The sequence below is a fragment of the Dermochelys coriacea genome, chromosome 11 (assembly GCF_009764565.3).
Source record: "Dermochelys coriacea isolate rDerCor1 chromosome 11, rDerCor1.pri.v4, whole genome shotgun sequence".
Taxonomy (NCBI): Eukaryota; Metazoa; Chordata; order Testudines; family Dermochelyidae; genus Dermochelys; species Dermochelys coriacea.
The window spans coordinates 43,859,743-43,876,212 of NC_050078.2; the positions used below are offsets into that span (position 1 = coordinate 43,859,743).

General features: G+C 44.3%; 1 protein-coding gene and 2 long non-coding RNA genes across 8 annotated transcripts in view; all 3 read right to left on the bottom strand.

Moving 5' to 3' along the window:
* Positions 1 to 605, bottom strand: part of LNPK (lunapark, ER junction formation factor) — an 82,215-nt gene extending 81,610 nt beyond the window's left edge. For 2 of the 6 annotated variants that reach the window (XM_038422060.2, XM_038422058.2), the window contains exon 1: positions 451 to 604. Coding sequence is in view for 1 of the 6 variants with exons in the window: in XM_038422061.2 (XP_038277989.1) it covers positions 451 to 474 (24 nt within the window). In the remaining 5 variants the exon portion in view is untranslated. Of the gene's footprint in view, positions 1 to 450 lie in introns of all 6 variants that reach the window. The other 4 variants (XM_043505372.1, XM_038422061.2, XM_043505370.1 and 1 more) reach the window with 4 other exon arrangements.
* Positions 606 to 4,927: 4,322 nt separating this feature from the next.
* The window catches only part of LOC122458132, a 30,457-nt gene continuing 18,914 nt past the window's right edge, over positions 4,928 to 16,470 (bottom strand). The window contains exon 4 of the long non-coding RNA XR_006278012.1: positions 4,928 to 5,506. This is a non-coding gene — a long non-coding RNA (uncharacterized LOC122458132). The remainder of the gene's footprint in view (positions 5,507 to 16,470) is intronic.
* Positions 7,004 to 11,555, bottom strand: LOC122458133. Its single transcript, XR_006278013.1, has 2 exons — positions 11,507 to 11,555; positions 7,004 to 7,146 (listed from the first exon to the last, which is right to left on the bottom strand). It is a non-coding gene; the product is annotated as an uncharacterized LOC122458133 (long non-coding RNA).

Here is a 16,470-nt window from a genome sequence, read left to right on the forward strand (position 1 = left end):
AACACTGTACCACCTGCTCCGTACTTCACAGAAGTAGGAACAAAACCATAGAGGCTTTCCCGAGGCACAATTCTCGTGTGCGGGCGCAGGGAGAACAAGCTGCCCTGTCACGCTGTAGCTATCCTGTCCTACTCCCCCAGCCTCCCGGGTCACTGGGAGCTGCTTGGGCGACTGGGAACTAGCTCCCCTGAACACGACGAGACCCGCCCCCCTTCCCCAGCCCAGCCCTTGCAGGGCGCAAGGCCTGCGCGCCAGGGAGAGGGGCCGCCTGTCAGGCAGGTTGCGGGGAAGCTCCAGCTGCTGAGCGCCGCCCCGCCAAGGACAGAGCAGCGAGGACCGGGGCAAAGAGGCCACCCATCACCGGGCATCCGGGCCGCCTGCGGAACCGCCCCCCGCCGGCCAGCGCAGAGCCCCGGGACGCGCTGGGTACCCGAGCAGAGCCCCCAATACCTGCCGCGAGCCTGCCCCGCGCATCCTGCTGTCGCCTCCGCTGTCTCCCGCCGCCGCTGACGGGGCAGCAGACCGCTCAGCTGCTCTCCCATCAAACACCGCGCGCCGCGCGCAGCCAATCGCCGCTCCCCTCTCCCCGCCGAGCCCGGATCACGTGAGAGGGGAGCGCCGCGAAGCGGGGAGCTGTCGGGCGGTGCCCGCTGCAGCCCGCGGGGCGGGGTCGCTGCTGTGCCAACGGCCGTCGGGGCGGCGCGGGCGCGGGCGCCTCGAGCCCCCCGCAGGACCCGGGCAGCGCTGGGTGTGCACCCGGCGCGGGGAGATGGCGGTTCTCTGCAAGCCCGGGGCTCCCGCCCTCCGCCGCGCAGTCTGCCTGGCCTCGGAGAGGAGCCGGGAAAGCGCGGGTGGGGGTTGAGGTGTTTCTCGTCCGTTCCTGCTTGTCTGAGCCCTTCGCAGCGTTGTTCTTTCGTTAAGGGGGCGGGGGGGCCCACGCGTCGCGTCTGGGCGATGCACGCGTGCTCGTGTTTACAGGTCTGTAAACCTGGGAATAAAGACAATGCACCTTGTTGGGTGGCTTTGTCGGCACTCACATCTTGACAGCAGCCGCGCGGACTTCCCCGCCCCGCCCCGCCCCGCCCGTAAAACGAAACAGCTGGCAAGTGCTCTACACCTGCACTTCCCGCACAGAGCCGTTTGAGGCCAGAGAACGTCCCTGAAGAAGAGGAAAAGACCCAGGATAATTCAAGAGAGGAATATTGATGGGGTTCAAGGCTGAGCAAAATTGAGGGGGAGGAATAGCTAGCTGAGGTCATGCCGGGGAAGCAAAGGTTTGTAGAGCGCAAGGAGATGGGGAACGTTCTAGGTATGGGGGCAAATTACAGATATAGGAACATTATTTATATATATATATATATATATATATATATATCTCGAGACAAAAAGATCAGGAAAGAGATGAATGAGAAGAACAAGGGGGAGAAGAGAAGAAATGCACAGCTGAGATGTAAATAGGGACTTTTTAGGTAAAGCCTTTTAGGTGAGAATGAAGCTTGAATTTGATCTGGTGATGGAGGCGGAGTGACATGGGAGGAGAGGGAGATGACTTAAGAAGCAACATTTTGAACAGACTTGACCAGGGTGGACTGAGATGCAGGGAGGCCAGAGAGGAGAAGCTCACAGTAATCAATGTGAAAAATGACCAGCACATGAAGAGAGGAAGTTGGGGTTCAAAGGCAGTCAACTAACGTTATCTATGCCTGCACAAAACTTCAAAGACGTAAATCATATTAGTACAAGTATAGTTAAGGTGCTGCTAATATATTGCTGGAGTGAATTGTTACTCTTGTCCCTAATTGGGAGCTTTTCCTGAAAAAACACGCAGAAGCTTTGACTAGTGCAGTATGTATGTGCACTAATTGTTGGCAAATATAATAGATACTTTTCAGAGGCGGCATTTTCTTGTGGTTGTAATTCTAGTCATTGATTTTTGAGCCAGAAACCCCTATGTCCTTTAGTACCTACTTACCCAAGAAACTACCTCTCTCCCACACAGCTGCTGAAAGAGATTTGTTGAGATAATTTTGGTAACAGCCCCTAAATGCCCCAGGGCTAGAGTCAGGGTATTCTTGGAGTTGGGAACCTGGACTCTGGGATTTGCTTTTTCACTGCTATATCAGTCGCTATGGCTGGAATTGCAGTCTTTTCCCACTCCTGGTTCATTGGAAATGTCAGCAACTAGTGAAGGGATGAAAAAGTAATGTTGGACAAGGATGCCAAACAGGGTGTGACCTTTTGGAGAGGGAGTACTATTTCTCAAGCATCCTGCCAACTACAAAACAGTTATGGTTAGATACCAATTCCAGCTTTGGGAGCTGGTGATATATCAATTTTATCACTTTCCAGAAGAACGGAAAATGACATCAAAGGAGCTGGTGGTTACAGGATGTGTCGTACTCACTTGTCTTACAAGTCACTTACGATGCTTCAGAAATATTGGGCAGTGGGCCCAACTATTTCAGTTGTTAGTCTTGCTTCAAGTCTGATATCAGGCTTTTCATCTGATGCTCAGGCTCATGAAGAGAATCTCCAATTCAGAGGGGTAGCATCTCTTCAAAGCCAAGATGCTAGGGAAGAATGATAGTCTCTGAGGCTCCTACAACTTAGAGGAAGAAGTCCTTCACATCACCTGCCTTCCAATACCAGGGCATTATCCTATTTGTACTGGTTTCCATCTGCAGTACCTAAAACAGCAACCTTGATATCAGGGTAATGGGAAGCACATCAAAATAGGTCTGCTTTGATTTTATGCCCAATGATCCAGAGTGTGTTTTAACATCTACTTTCCACCCTTCCTCTTCTTTCTTTGTGAACTGTTTGATCCTGGAGTATGGTATATGTTTTCTTGGGGCATGGAGTAGAATCACTATGGATCTGTAGGTCAGTTTGGCTATGCAATCCAATTCCACTCTATGCTGCCTTCCAACCAATCTGTCTCTTTTCTGAGAAAATGACTAGACGACTCTAAGATTCTGCCTGAGGTTGATGGGGTCATGGATTCCAAGGCCGGATGCAGGATCATTGTGGTCATCTAATCTGGCCTCCTGCATAACACAGGCCATAAACATTTCCCAGAATAATTCCTTTTGAATTAGAGCATGTCTTTTTTACAAAATCATCCTGTCTTGATTTTAAAATTCAAGTGATGGAGAATCCTCCATGACAGTTTGTAAATTGTTCCAGTGGTTAGTTACCTTCACTGTTAAATATTCATTCCCTAGTTCTAGTCTGCATTTGTCTAGCTTCAACTTCCAGCATTTGGATCTTGTTATACCTTTATCTGCTAGACTGAAGAGCCCACTATCAAATATTTGTTCCCTAGGAAGGTACTTATAGACTGTGATCAAGTCGCCCCTTAACCTTCTTGTTAAGCTAAATACATTGAGCTCCTTAAATGTATCACTATCAGACCGGTTTTGTAATACTTTAATCCATACTTCATAAACTTGACACCTCAGTCTTCTTTAAAATTAATGCTGCTACAACACTGGTAAGTGGCAAATCTGTAGATGTAAAGGATATGGGAACACTTTTGAACATTCCTCCAAAAATCCCCACAACCTTCTGTTTTTGGAAACTTGGTGTGCTGATATTAGCTCTCTTTTTTTCTGTATTCTCATCTATTATGGTCATGTGATATACATACAAGATGATCTAAGAAATCTCTTCTACCACTGAACAAGACTTTTGTGTGGTTCAAATGCTTATTTCTTACATCAATGGACATGGGGTGCTTGTTCTCGCTATTCTCTGATATGTGGTTCATTGACTATATCCCATTGCCCTACATCTAGTTATCAAAAAAGAATTCTCTAGCAGATATTAGTCATAGACTGCAGGGACAACACATGATGTCTCTGAAATAGACTGCTGTTTGATTTAGCAGAAAGAGCTGAAGAGTTGAAGCTGTACAATCATTTAATAACGTGGGCTCCAAACAGTTGCCATAAGAGAATACTATGATTCTAAGAGGATGCTTTCATGACACTATGGGACAGTGCTTTCCTAAGGGTTCCTGAAGGTCTAACCCAGGAATTGCCTGAGATATTGGACTTTAAGATTGTCATGCTTTCATATATAGAAAACCTACTCTAGGGCATATGTAGAGCTTTTTTAGATCTCCATCTGAAACCTGTACAGTTAAGTTAATGGTAACTATACAGTGGTGCAGTTTGATATATGTATATATTTCAGTTTTTTGGGGGGGGAAGGGACTCAAAAATGCAATAGCATTAACGAACTGGAGGAGTTCAAGCCTTTTAGGCCAATGATGTTTATTTAGTCAACACAATATAAGAGTTCACTCTAGAGATTAAAATAGGGATGCTGTGTCTGATCTTCTGCAAGTCATTTGCCTTTGCTGCTGACACTAGGGAACTCTTCCTTTCAGCCTCAAAAGATGTTCAAAGCTAATCTTATTGCTCACACATGGGTGTCACAGCAGTAGAGTACCAACTGACTACAGTTGGGGCCCATAAGTAGGACATGCCTCAACTCAAAATCAAACTAGTGAAACAGTCAACAAAGAACTGTTGACCAAGATGGATATGTGATGGGATCAATCTCAGAAGTAAAAACAGCCTGGCTGTATCTAGGTTTTCCTTTTTCCTCAGTGAGCTCTGGTCACTTCCTTGAGAGTAGTCTAACATTCCATTGACTAAGCCTTCCCTTCCCCGGGGAAGCTTCTCATCTCACCAGTTTACTGTAGTCTCCAGATCTGATGACTAAGCTTCTTCTAGGGCAGTATGTTCTCCCTTCTAGCCTGTTCTCTTTTGATTACTAACTGCAGCTGACATGCACCCCCTCCTTGCTTGAAATTTCTGGCAGAAGATTGTGATGGGGAGCTGATTTAAGTTTGTCTACAGGACAGGCCATTAACCTCTTTTTGCCTAGCGTAGTATGGGTTTGTATACCACATCCCTGATATAAATGTACACACAAAGTGAAGGTAGTATGTTTACAGGTTCTTTGGAATTCTGCAGCCAAAATGTTTTTTATGAGACCCTTCCACTTCCAACAGCAATATACATGTAGAATTATGATAGGTAAACATGCACTCACCGCACTGAAAACCATTCCTATGTTAAATAATACCATCCATCGATGCATTGATGACGTTGTGTAAAATGTTCAGGACCAGTTGATAGACCACTTGAAGAAGAGTCAATATTTTGCACTGCAGCTTGATAAATCCACAGTCATAGCCAATATGACTCAGCGTTTGTTACACAAGGCTTGTACAAGCAGGTACAACAGTTGAAGAACTCCTTTATTTTGCAAAGAAATCTCAACCCAAACAATCAATGAGGAAACATGCAAGATCCTCAATAAAGTCATAGTGGCTGAAGATCTTAACTGGGCTATGGTTGTGGTAGGGCTGTACAGTGTGGGGCAGCAGCAATGACGACAAAGGGGATTGTAGTATGAGTAAAGAAAATGGCACACGCAGCAATGTGGACACACTGCATGATTCAGTGCCAAGCTTCAGCATTAAAGTTGCAATCTGAAATATAGAAGGCCCTCGATAAAGTTATTAAAATTCCATGTAATGAACACACATTGTTTTAGTATGCTATGCAAAGAGATGGGCTCTGACCACATAGCTTCTGTTTCAGAGTAAAGTCAGGTGGTTGTCACATGGGAAAATATTTTAATTGTTTTTGAATTGTGAGACAATCAGAATTTTCCTCCATCTGCTAATAGACCTTGTAGATTACATATATAATGAGAACTTTTTGACTATGTTAGCTTACCTGGTGGACATATCTGCAAATTGAATGCACTGAATGTAATGCTTCAAGGTCGGAATACAAATATACTAGATATGAAAGAGAAAATCAAGAGATTCAAGATAATTTACCTTTGGAGTTGCCACATTGAAATGGGGTTATTGAGATGTTTTCAGACTTTTTTAAAAAGGAGAGAGTGAATGTGATCAAAATGTTATTAAAGACCAAATGTTAACTAATTTGTCTGGATTGTATTCCTATTTTAATTAATACTTTCCTGGAGTTGAATACAAATCTCTAGATACTGACTGAATTCTAAATCCATTCGTGGTAACAGTTGATTCCATTCCAATTCTAAGTATCTCAGCTCAAGAAAATCTCTTAGAATTCCTGAAGACCAAGATTTCAAATCTAACAATCCAGGAATTCTAGATTGCTGTTAAAGGAGACTACGAAGAACTCAGGAAGATAAGAAAGTGCTGCTTTCATTTGCTTCCAGTTATTTCTGTAGGTCTGGGTTTTCAGCAATAATTTCTCTGAAAAGAAAACCTAGAAATCATTTAAACTTGGAAAATGGCTTACATTTGGTGCTATCAGAGATTCCACCAAACATGCAATTATGCAGTTCAAAACAGGCCCATTCTTCTCGTTAAACTCTAAGGCTACGTCCAAACATACCAAAACAATTCATATGTTCAAACTGTAGTTTTAAAAACCTTGGTTAGATCAGATGATATAATTAAACAAAGTCCATATAATTGAATAAATTTGTTCAACCTTTCTCAGTATCATACCTAGAAACTACTCATTTGAAACCCCAGATATGTAAGTATATCAGGAAATGTCTAGGAAGATGTGATTAGATTTTAGAATCATAGACTTTAAGGTCAGAAGGGACTATTATGATCAACTAGTCTGACCTCCTGCACAGCGCAAGCCACAGAATCTCACCCACCCACTCCTATAAAAAACCTCAAACCTATGTCAGAGCTATTGAAGTCCTCAGATTGTGGTTTAAAGACTTGGAGGTGCAGAGAATCCTCCAGCAAGTCTCTTTTTCTTTCTTTATGACTTATAGACTCCTCTGTGCTAACCCCAGGTGCTTCTGTTTTGTTTGTAAACTTTAAGATGGACCTCAAGAAAGCTATTCTTGGTGCTTAATCCTTGCAGTTGCTCTTTTAATATCTAACAATACTCTGAGTTCCCAAATGTATTTTCTTCTTTTTTATTAGTAAAATTTACCTTTTTTAAGAACAGAATTGGATGTTTGGGTCTTAAGAGGTTTGTGCATATGTTGTTTAATTAGCTGGTGGCAATAGCTGATTTCCTTTTTTCTTTCTTTCTCAGCTCTTCCCTACGGGGGAGGGGTGAAAGGGCTTGAGGGTACCCTACAGGAAGGAATTCCAAAGTGCGCCTCCCTGGGCTCTAAAAAGAAAAGGAGTACTTGTCGCACCTTAGAGACTAACAAATTTATTTGAGCATAAGCTTTTGTGAGCTACAGCTCACTTCATCGGATGCATTTGGTGGAAAATACAGAGGGGAGATTGATATACACACACAGAGAACATGAAACAACGGGTTTATCATACACACTGTAAGGAGAGTGATCACTTAAGATAAGCCATCACCAGCAGCGGGGGGGGGAGGAGGAAAACCTTTCATGGTGACAAGCAAGGTAGGCTATTTCCAGCAGTTAACAAGAATATCAGAGGAACGGTGGGGGGTGGGGTGGGAGGGAGAAATACCATGGGGAAATAGTTTTACTTTGTGTAATGACTCATCCATTCCCAGTCTCTATTCAAGCCTAAGTTAATTGGATCCAGTTTGCAAATTAATTCCAATTCAGCAGTCTCTCGTTGGAGTCTGTTTTTGAAGTTTTTTTGTTGAAGAATAGCCACCCTCAGGTCTGTAATCGAGTGACCGGAGAGACTGAAGTGTTCTCCAACTGGTTTTTGAATGTTATAATTCTTGACGTCTGATTTGTGTCCATTTATTCTTTTACGTAGAGACTGTCCAGTTTGACCAATGTACATGGCAGAGGGGCATTGCTGGCACATGATGGCATATATCACATTGGTAGATGCGCAGGTTAATGAGCCTCTGATAGTGTGGCTGATGTGATTAGGCCCTATGATGGTGTCCCCTGAATAAATATGTGGACAGAGTTGGCAACGGGCTTTGTTGCAAGGATAGGTTCCTGGGTTAGTGGTTCTGTTGTGTGGTGTGTGGTTGCTGGTGAGTATTTGCTTCAGATTGGGGGGCTGTCTGTAAGCAAGGACTGGCCTGTTTCCCAAGATCTGTGAGAGTGATGGCTCGTCCTTCAGGATAGGTTGTAGATCCTTGATGATGCGTTGGAGAGGTTTTAGTTGGGGGCTGAAGGTGATGGCTAGTGGCGTTCTGTTATTTTCTTTGTTGGGCCTGTCCTGTAGTAGGTGACTTCTGGGTACTCTTCTGGCTCTGTCAATCTGTTTCTTCACTTCAGCAGGTGGGTATTGTAGTTGTAGGAATGCATGATAGAGATCTTGTAGGTGTTTGTCTCCTTCTGAGGGGTTGCAGCAAATGCGGTTATATTGTAGAGCTTGGCTGTAGAAAATGGATTGTGTGGTATGATCTGGATGAAAGCTAGAGGCATGTAGGTAGGAATAGCGGTCAGTAAGTTTCCGATATAGGGTGGTGTTTATGTGACCATCGCTTATTAGCAGCGTAGTGTCCAGGAAGTGGATCTCTTGTGTGGACTGGTCCAGGCTGAGGTTGATGGTGGGATGGAAATTGTTGAAATCATGGTCGAATTCCTCAAGGGCTTCTTTTCCATGGGTCCAGAGGATGAAGATGTCATCAATGTAGCGCAAGTAGAGTAGGGGCATTAGGAGACAAGAGCTGAGGAAGCGTTGTTCTAAGTCAGCCATAAAAATGTTGGCGTACTGTGGGGCCATGCGGGTACCCATCGCAGTGCCGCTGATTTGAAGGTATACGTTGTCCCCAAATGTGAAATAGTTATGGGTGAGGACAAAGTCACAAAGTTCAGCCACCAGGTTAGCCGTGACATTATCAGGAATACTGTTCCTGACGGCTTGTAGTCCATCTTTCTGTGGAATGTTGGTGTAGAAGGCTTCTTGTTCATACTCCTACCTATTCATGATGACGACAGCACCTCTTTTGTCAGCCTTTTTGCTTATGATGTCAGAGTTGTTTCTGAGGCTGTGGATGGCATTTTGTTCTGCAGGCTGAGGTTATGGGGCAAGTGACTCTGCTTTTCCACAATTTCAGCTTGTGCATGTCGGCAGAAGCACTCTATGTAGAAGTCCAGTCTGCTGTTTCGACCCTCAGAAGGAGTCCACCCAGAATCCTTCTTTTTGTAGTGTTGGTAGGAAGGTCTCTGTGGGTTAATATGTTGGTCAGAGGTCTGTTGGAAATATTCCTTGAGTCGGAGACATCGAAAATAGGATTCTAGGTCACCACAGAACTGTATCATGTTTGTGGAGGTGGAGGGGCAAAAGGAGAGGCCCCGAGATAGGACAGATTCTTCTGCTGGGCTAAGAGTATAGTTGGATAAATTAACAACATCCTCTACAGCAAACAGGGAAACATTAAGAATGAGCTCTCAAAACTGGATACTCTCATAAAGACCTAACCTTCCACACAAACTTCCTCGTGACTGGACTTTACAAAAACTAGACAAGCCATTTACAACACACACTTTGCTTCTCTACAAAAGAAAAAGGACACTAAACTATCTAAACTACTACATGCCACAAGGAGCCACAACAGTGGTTCCCGTAACCCACCAAGGAATATTGTTAATCTATCCAACTATACTCTTAGCCTAGCAGAAGAATCTGTCCTATCTCGGATCCATAAACCTGGAAATCCTGGATGGCCCATCATCTCAGGCATTGGCACCCTGACAGCAGGATTGTCTGGCTATGTAGAATCCCTCTTCAGGCCCTACGTTACCAGCACTCCCAGCTATCTTCGAGACACCACTGACTTCCTGAGGAAACTACAATCCATTGGTGATCTTCCTAAAAACACCATCCTAGCCATTATGGATGTAGAAGCCCTCTACACCAACATTCCACACAAAGATGGACTACAAGCCGTCAGGAACAGTATCCCCGATAATGTCACGGCTAACCTGGTGGCTGAACTTTGTGACTTTGTCCTCACCCATAACTATTTCACATTTGGGGACAATATATACCTTCAAATCAGCGGCACTGCGATGGGTACCCGCATGGCCCCACAATATGCCAACATTTTTATGGCTGACTTAGAACAACGCTTCCTCAGCTCTCGTCCCCTAATGCCCCTACTCTACTTGTGCTACATTGATGACATCTTCATCCTCTGGACCCATGGAAAAGAAGCCCTTGAGGAATTCCACCATGATTTCAACAATTTCCATCCCACCATCAACCTCAGCCTGGACCAGTCCACACAAGAGATCCACTTCCTGGACACTACGGTGCTAATAAGTGATGGTCACATAAACACCACCCTATATCGGAAACTTACTGACCGCTATTCCTACCTACATGCCTCTAGCTTTCATCCAGATCATACCACACGATCCATTTTCTACAGCCAAGCGCTACGATATAACCGCATTTGCTCCAACCCCTTAGACAGAGACAAACATCTACAAGATCTCTATCATGCATTCCTACAACTACAGTACCCACCTGCTGAAGTGAAGAAACAGATTGACAGAGCCAGAAGAGTACCCAGAAGTCACCTACTACAGGACAGGCCCAACAAAGAAAATAACAGAACGCCACTAGCCATCACCTTCAGCCCCCAACTAAAACCACTCCAACGCATCATCAAGGATCTACAACCTATCCTGAAGGACGAGCCATCACTCTCACAGATCTTGGGAGACAGGCCAGTCCTTGCTTACAGACAGCCCCCCAATCTGAAGCAAATACTCACCAGCAAGCACACACCACACAACAGAACCACTAACCCAGGAACCTATCCTTGCAACAAAGCCCGTTGCCAACTCTGTCCACATATCTATTCAGGGGACACCATCATAGGGCCTAATCACATCAGCCTAACCACTATCAGAGGCTCGTTCACCTGCGCATCTACCAATGTGATATATGCCATCATGTGCCAGCAATGCCCCTCTGCCATGTACATTGGTCAAACTGGACAGTCTCTACGTAAAAGAATAAATGGACACAAATCAGATGTCAAGAATTATAACATTCAAAAACCAGTTGGAGAACACTTCAATCTCTCCGGTCACTCGATTACAGACCTGAGGGTGGCTATTCTTCAACAAAAAAACTGCAGAAACAGACTCCAACGAGAGACTGCTGAATTGGAATTAATTTGCAAACTGGATCCAATTAACTTAGGCTTGAATAGAGACTGGGAATGGATGAGTCATTACACTAAGTAAAACTTTTTCCCCATGTTATTTCTCCCCCCACACCTCGCCCCCCACTGTTCCTCAGATATTCTTGTTAACTGCTGGAAATAGCCTACCTTGCTTGTCACCATGAAAGGTTTTCCTCCTCCCCCCCCCCCTGCTGCTGGTGATGGCTTATCTTAAGTGATCACTCTCCTTACAGTGTGTATGATAAACCCGTTGTTTCATGTTCTCTGTGTGTGTATATCAATCTCCCCTCTGTATTTTCCACCAAATGCATCCGATGAAGTGAGCTGTAGCTCACGAAAGCTTATGCTCAAATAAATTTGTTAGTCTCTAAGGTGCCACAAGTACTCCTTTTCTTTTTGCGAATACAGACTAACATGGCTGCTACTCTGATTCCTGGGCTCTCAAAGGGGTTCTGCACTTGGGTGGTGGCAGCATCTACCAATCCAAGGTCAGAGAATAGCTGTAACCTTGGGAGTTTAATACAAACCTGGAGTGGCCAGTATTAATTTTTAGAATCCTTGTGAGCCCCCCCACTTTCTGCACTTGCAGTGCCAGAATGGGGAATTAGCCTTGACACACACACCCCAACTCCTTTTTGGGTCAGGACCTCTACAATTACATCACCATGGAATTTCAGATTTCAATAGCTGAAATCATGAAATTTATGATTTTTAAAATCCTATAACTGTGAAATTGACCAAAATGGACCATTAATTTCATAGGGCCCTGTAATGAATATTTCACACTTATAACTCCAGAGTAATGAACAAACAATAACTTATGTTTTAAAAGAAGCTTTTTTCAATAAAAACATTTTGAAATAAACTTAATATTATCTGTAGCCTTTAGGACAACTTCTTTGGAAGAATTTTTCCCCAGTAACTTAAGAGTTGAACTGTGTTCTTCCCCTCCTTCATAAAGGAGCATTTCCCTACATTCATAAAGCATATATGCATCAGCGATGTATGTATTAAACAGTATAATTTGTTGTCAAATATATATATATATGGTCCCATATGTCCTTAGAAAAATGCCATTTGGTTAAGAGAAGCTTAGCGTTGCTAACTGGGATGTTCACTTGATGGTTTTAATTAGACTGCCAAAAAAAAATTGAGCAACCTCTTAAAAGTAGAGCCCTTTAGACTTTTCTTTCTCCAGCTAGGGAAGGCCATATAGATTTAACTCATTCAGAAGCAGAGTGAGTTTTGATGAAGAACAGAACATGGACAATCTGATGAGACACTAATCAATGAAAGAGCAATTTGACACTTACATGCTACTGTATGCTGCATTTCTTGGACCACACTTGGAGTACTGGATTTTATGTTTCCTTGTGCCAAAAGGTGTCACACTGCCACTCATTACCTGGACTTCCACAAGGGGAGGGCAGCTTTCACTTGCTGATAATGCATAGGAGCCCAGTGGTGAAAGCACCCCAAAATTTTCAGGAGTACTGTTCATACCCCTCTACCTGAGTTAATACTTTACTTCTGGAACTGCATTTGAACAGGGTCCGCAAAGCAAAGGACCTGGTGTTGAGTGTACCTTGCGCTGCTACAGCTTCATCTGGGCAGACATTCCACTGTTAACAGAAGCCAGCATAAATCAGATCTGTGTCAAGCCAATTATGTTCAATTTAAATTATGTGCTCATCAGGGCAGGGATCATGTTTCCTTCAGGGTCTTATACAGCATGAGCACACTGTTGACACTTAAATGATAACTAGTAATTCTGGTCTTGTCAGACAAGGACATTAGTATGGGACTGGACATCTCAAGGGGACCCAGTCCTGCTCCTGCTGCAGCCACAGGGAGTTTTAACACACATTCCAGCTGGAGTCTATAATTGTTATAGAATCTGACACCTCTAGGTGAGTAGTTAAATCCAACCCAGATCCAAGGTTCTCCCCAAGTAGCAAAAGATGGCAACTCCACCACACATTCATTTTCTCCCCACACATTCCCTACCTTGAAAGCTTCTCACTGTTTTTACTGGATCTAAAACAGGGACTTGGTCTAGATGATCCAAGGGTTCCTTTGAACCTTACACATCTATAAAGTTTATTCATCCCTTTTCCAAAGGAAAGCAGCATTATATTATTTTTAGAAAGGGTATCTGTAAGGAACTGTGGAAGACTTTGTTACGGCCTAGCTAGGGAACTTCTGCTTTCTCGAGCCGAAGGACACAGCTGCTTTGTTATTGTGGGATATAGTTATTTATTGAGGGACATAGCTGCTTTGCATGGCTGTTCACCAGGTAGTGGAAAGCCACCCTCTTTGGGAAGTACCTAATTCTATATTCATGAGCTGTTTTTGTGTAGTGCTTTTTAACACTGTCTGCCCCTCCGTTGGACTCCGTCCCAGGCAAAGCTCCGGTGTGCTGGGTTCCCCGCTTCCGTGACTGCAACGCTTGGAGTCCCTGTTGCGGGTGGGTCACTAACCTTCAGTAAAGCCTATATCTCACAGCTGTGTGTAAGCCTTGTTTTTCTCAGAGTACTCCTGCCGGACGTGTGGTGCTTCAAGCACTGTGGCCCCGAACAGTATCTTATATAGTAGAATCCAAAACAAGACTTGCAATCTATTAAAAGATGAAATATAACCACTTACAGTATAAAATTGCTTGACTTCATTATCGTGAACAAGCTGCAAAACCATTATAAAATATAGCTATTTAAAAGGAAAATCAATCAAAATAAACATTTCTCTGTTTAAGATGTTTGGCAATAGTTGTGCCACAGCAAAAATTGAGTCCCTGCCCCAAGGAAACAAGGAGCTTGAGTTTAAGGACTGGGACTAAGAAGCAATCTAGAGGGAGGTCTTTTCAGAAAAGCTGGGAGGCTGGAGTGGGACCAGCAGACAGAGCCTTGCAGTGGGACTGGGATCCTGCAGGTCCCGCAGCACCCACTGTCATAATAGCAGGACCTGGTAAAATGTATTTTGTTGCAAGCAGGATTGGGTGGTCAAAATAAATGGACTCCGGTACTTTGTGGGGAAAATACTTTAAAACTTTTAATACTTAAATTTAAGCAAGGGATAGAATAAGAATGATAGAATATCAATTATAATAGGAGTTAAGTATTTTTTTACATAGTTTAAGCAAGATTTGTTTTATGCTTTTAGTGATAAAACCCACATCTGAATTCTGTTTATATATCATTTAACTGACCTTTTTTGGTTTGGGGTTTGTTTTCAGTCTGGGGAAATCTGTCTCTTTTGTGGTATTTGCAGGATCGAAGGTTTTTGCGGGCGGGAGTGGGATAAAAATGCAAGAAACAATGCGAGAGCGAGTGGGAATGGGTATTGTGGTGCAAGACGGGAGCGGGATTAAAAAAAAAATAGCCCAGTGCAGGGCTCTCCTGGCAGAGCTCCCTTGCTCAGAGGGAACTGGGGAGCTAAGACCTCACACCCTGAAACAAGGGCAAATTCAGTGGAAGATTTGGAGTTAGTGGGGCCCTGTGTGCAGCTTCATTTTTGAGGACCCCCCTCGGGACCCAGCCAAGAAAAAGAACATTCTTTCTTATCTCCCATCTCCCCCCATTTTTCATTCTTTTTTTCTTCATCCTCCTCCTATATGATAAGTAATGGGAAATAAATGAAAATAAAGTGAGGTACCTTGGATTGGGGCAGGGGTGCAGGAGGGGGTGCAGGGGATGGGCTCTGGGAGGAAGTTTGGATGCTGGGTGCGGGCTCTGGGATGGGGCAGGGGGTTGGGGTGAGGGTGCAGGCTCTGGGCTGCAGCAGGAGGTTGGGGTGTGGGAGTGGGTGAGGGGTTCAGGCTCTGGGAGAAAGTCTGGGTGAGGGGTGGAGGCTCTGGGCTGGGGCAGGAGATTGGGGTGTGGGAGGGGGGCAGTGGAGCAGCGCTTACTTCTGGCAGTGCAGCTCCCAAAGCGACCGGCACACACCCCTCCGGCAGTGGCTCCTAGGCATGAGAGCGGGGTCAGCGAGTCTCTGCATGCCACTGCCCGCAGGCAGTGCCCCCGCAGCTCCCATTGGCCTCAGTTCCTGGCCAATGGGAGCTTCGGAGTCAGAGCTCAGGGCGGGGGCAGCATGCAGAGACCCCCCACGCCCCCAGGGGCTGAAAAATGATAGAACATTTTTTAAAATGCAACATTAAACTGTCAAATACCAAACCAAATTTGCCAGTTTTCAAATGAATTTTTCATGATTTTTCTTATTGCTTATGCTGGAGTTCCACATGGTATCTAAAAATCAGCTATATTCTTTTTACTTCCTACTGTATGGGATTGTTTACAAGTGGAGTCATTCCAGAATAACTATTCCACTTTAAATCCACACCCTAGCTTATTCCAGAGTTACTTCTATGTTTAGACAAGCTCCATTACTAATAATATGTTTATTCTTCCATCAGAACTTGGACCCTGATTCAGCAAAGTACCCCTATGCCACCACACTTAATCAGGTGCTTAGGTCTCATTAAAGTCTATTTGCCTGAGGCAAAATAAAAGAGTTGATTCCCATTAGTTCTTTTAATTTTGCTGTGCTGGTGTAAACAGAGGATTTGTCCCACCATGGTAGAGAAATTTTTCTATGTATACAGTGCCCCAGCTGAACTGAGTGATAAAAGGATCTGAGTCCCTGCCCTGATTCACTTCACCCCAGTACCTGCCCACCTTGACTTTCCCTCCTGGTACTGTGTAAACAGGATTCAGATCACACAGGTAGGAATGAGCCCAGGGGTTCCTGGCTGTTTACCTCAATCTCTCCCTGGGCAGCTTGGAAAGGAACAAGGGTGCCCCTAACTCCAGGATACTCCTATCCTTACTCATTACCTTTTTAACCCATAATCACTGCAATTTACTTAAACATATATACAATTTATTTACAACAAAAACCTTTTCTTTGGATATTAAGGACATTTCATGATGTAAACACTGTGAGGAAATGATGTGAGTAATGTTCAATGCAGCAGTTTCTAAAGTGCAATAGACTTTACAGTTACAACATCTATAAGGTTTCAGAATAGCAGCCGTGTTAGTCTGTATTCGCAAAAAGAAAAGGAGTACTTGTGGCACCTTAGAGACTAACAAATTTATTAGAGCATAAGCTTTCGTGAGCTACGAAAGCTTATGCTCTAATAAATTTGTTAGTCTCTAAGGTGCCACAAGTACTCCTTTTCTTTTTGCGAACATCTATAAGTTCAGTGACTTCTTCCTGAACCTGGATGTGGTGCCGTGAGGCTGCGTGTGTGGCACTCCCCCAGGATGCATTTGGACTCTATGTGACAGAACCCATACTCCTCAGGCCAGAGCCCCCCTCTGGGTCTGGCACTTAGTGGCCTCTTGACTGGTGACATCCTCCTCTGTGTCTGGCACTTAATGCCTTTTCGACA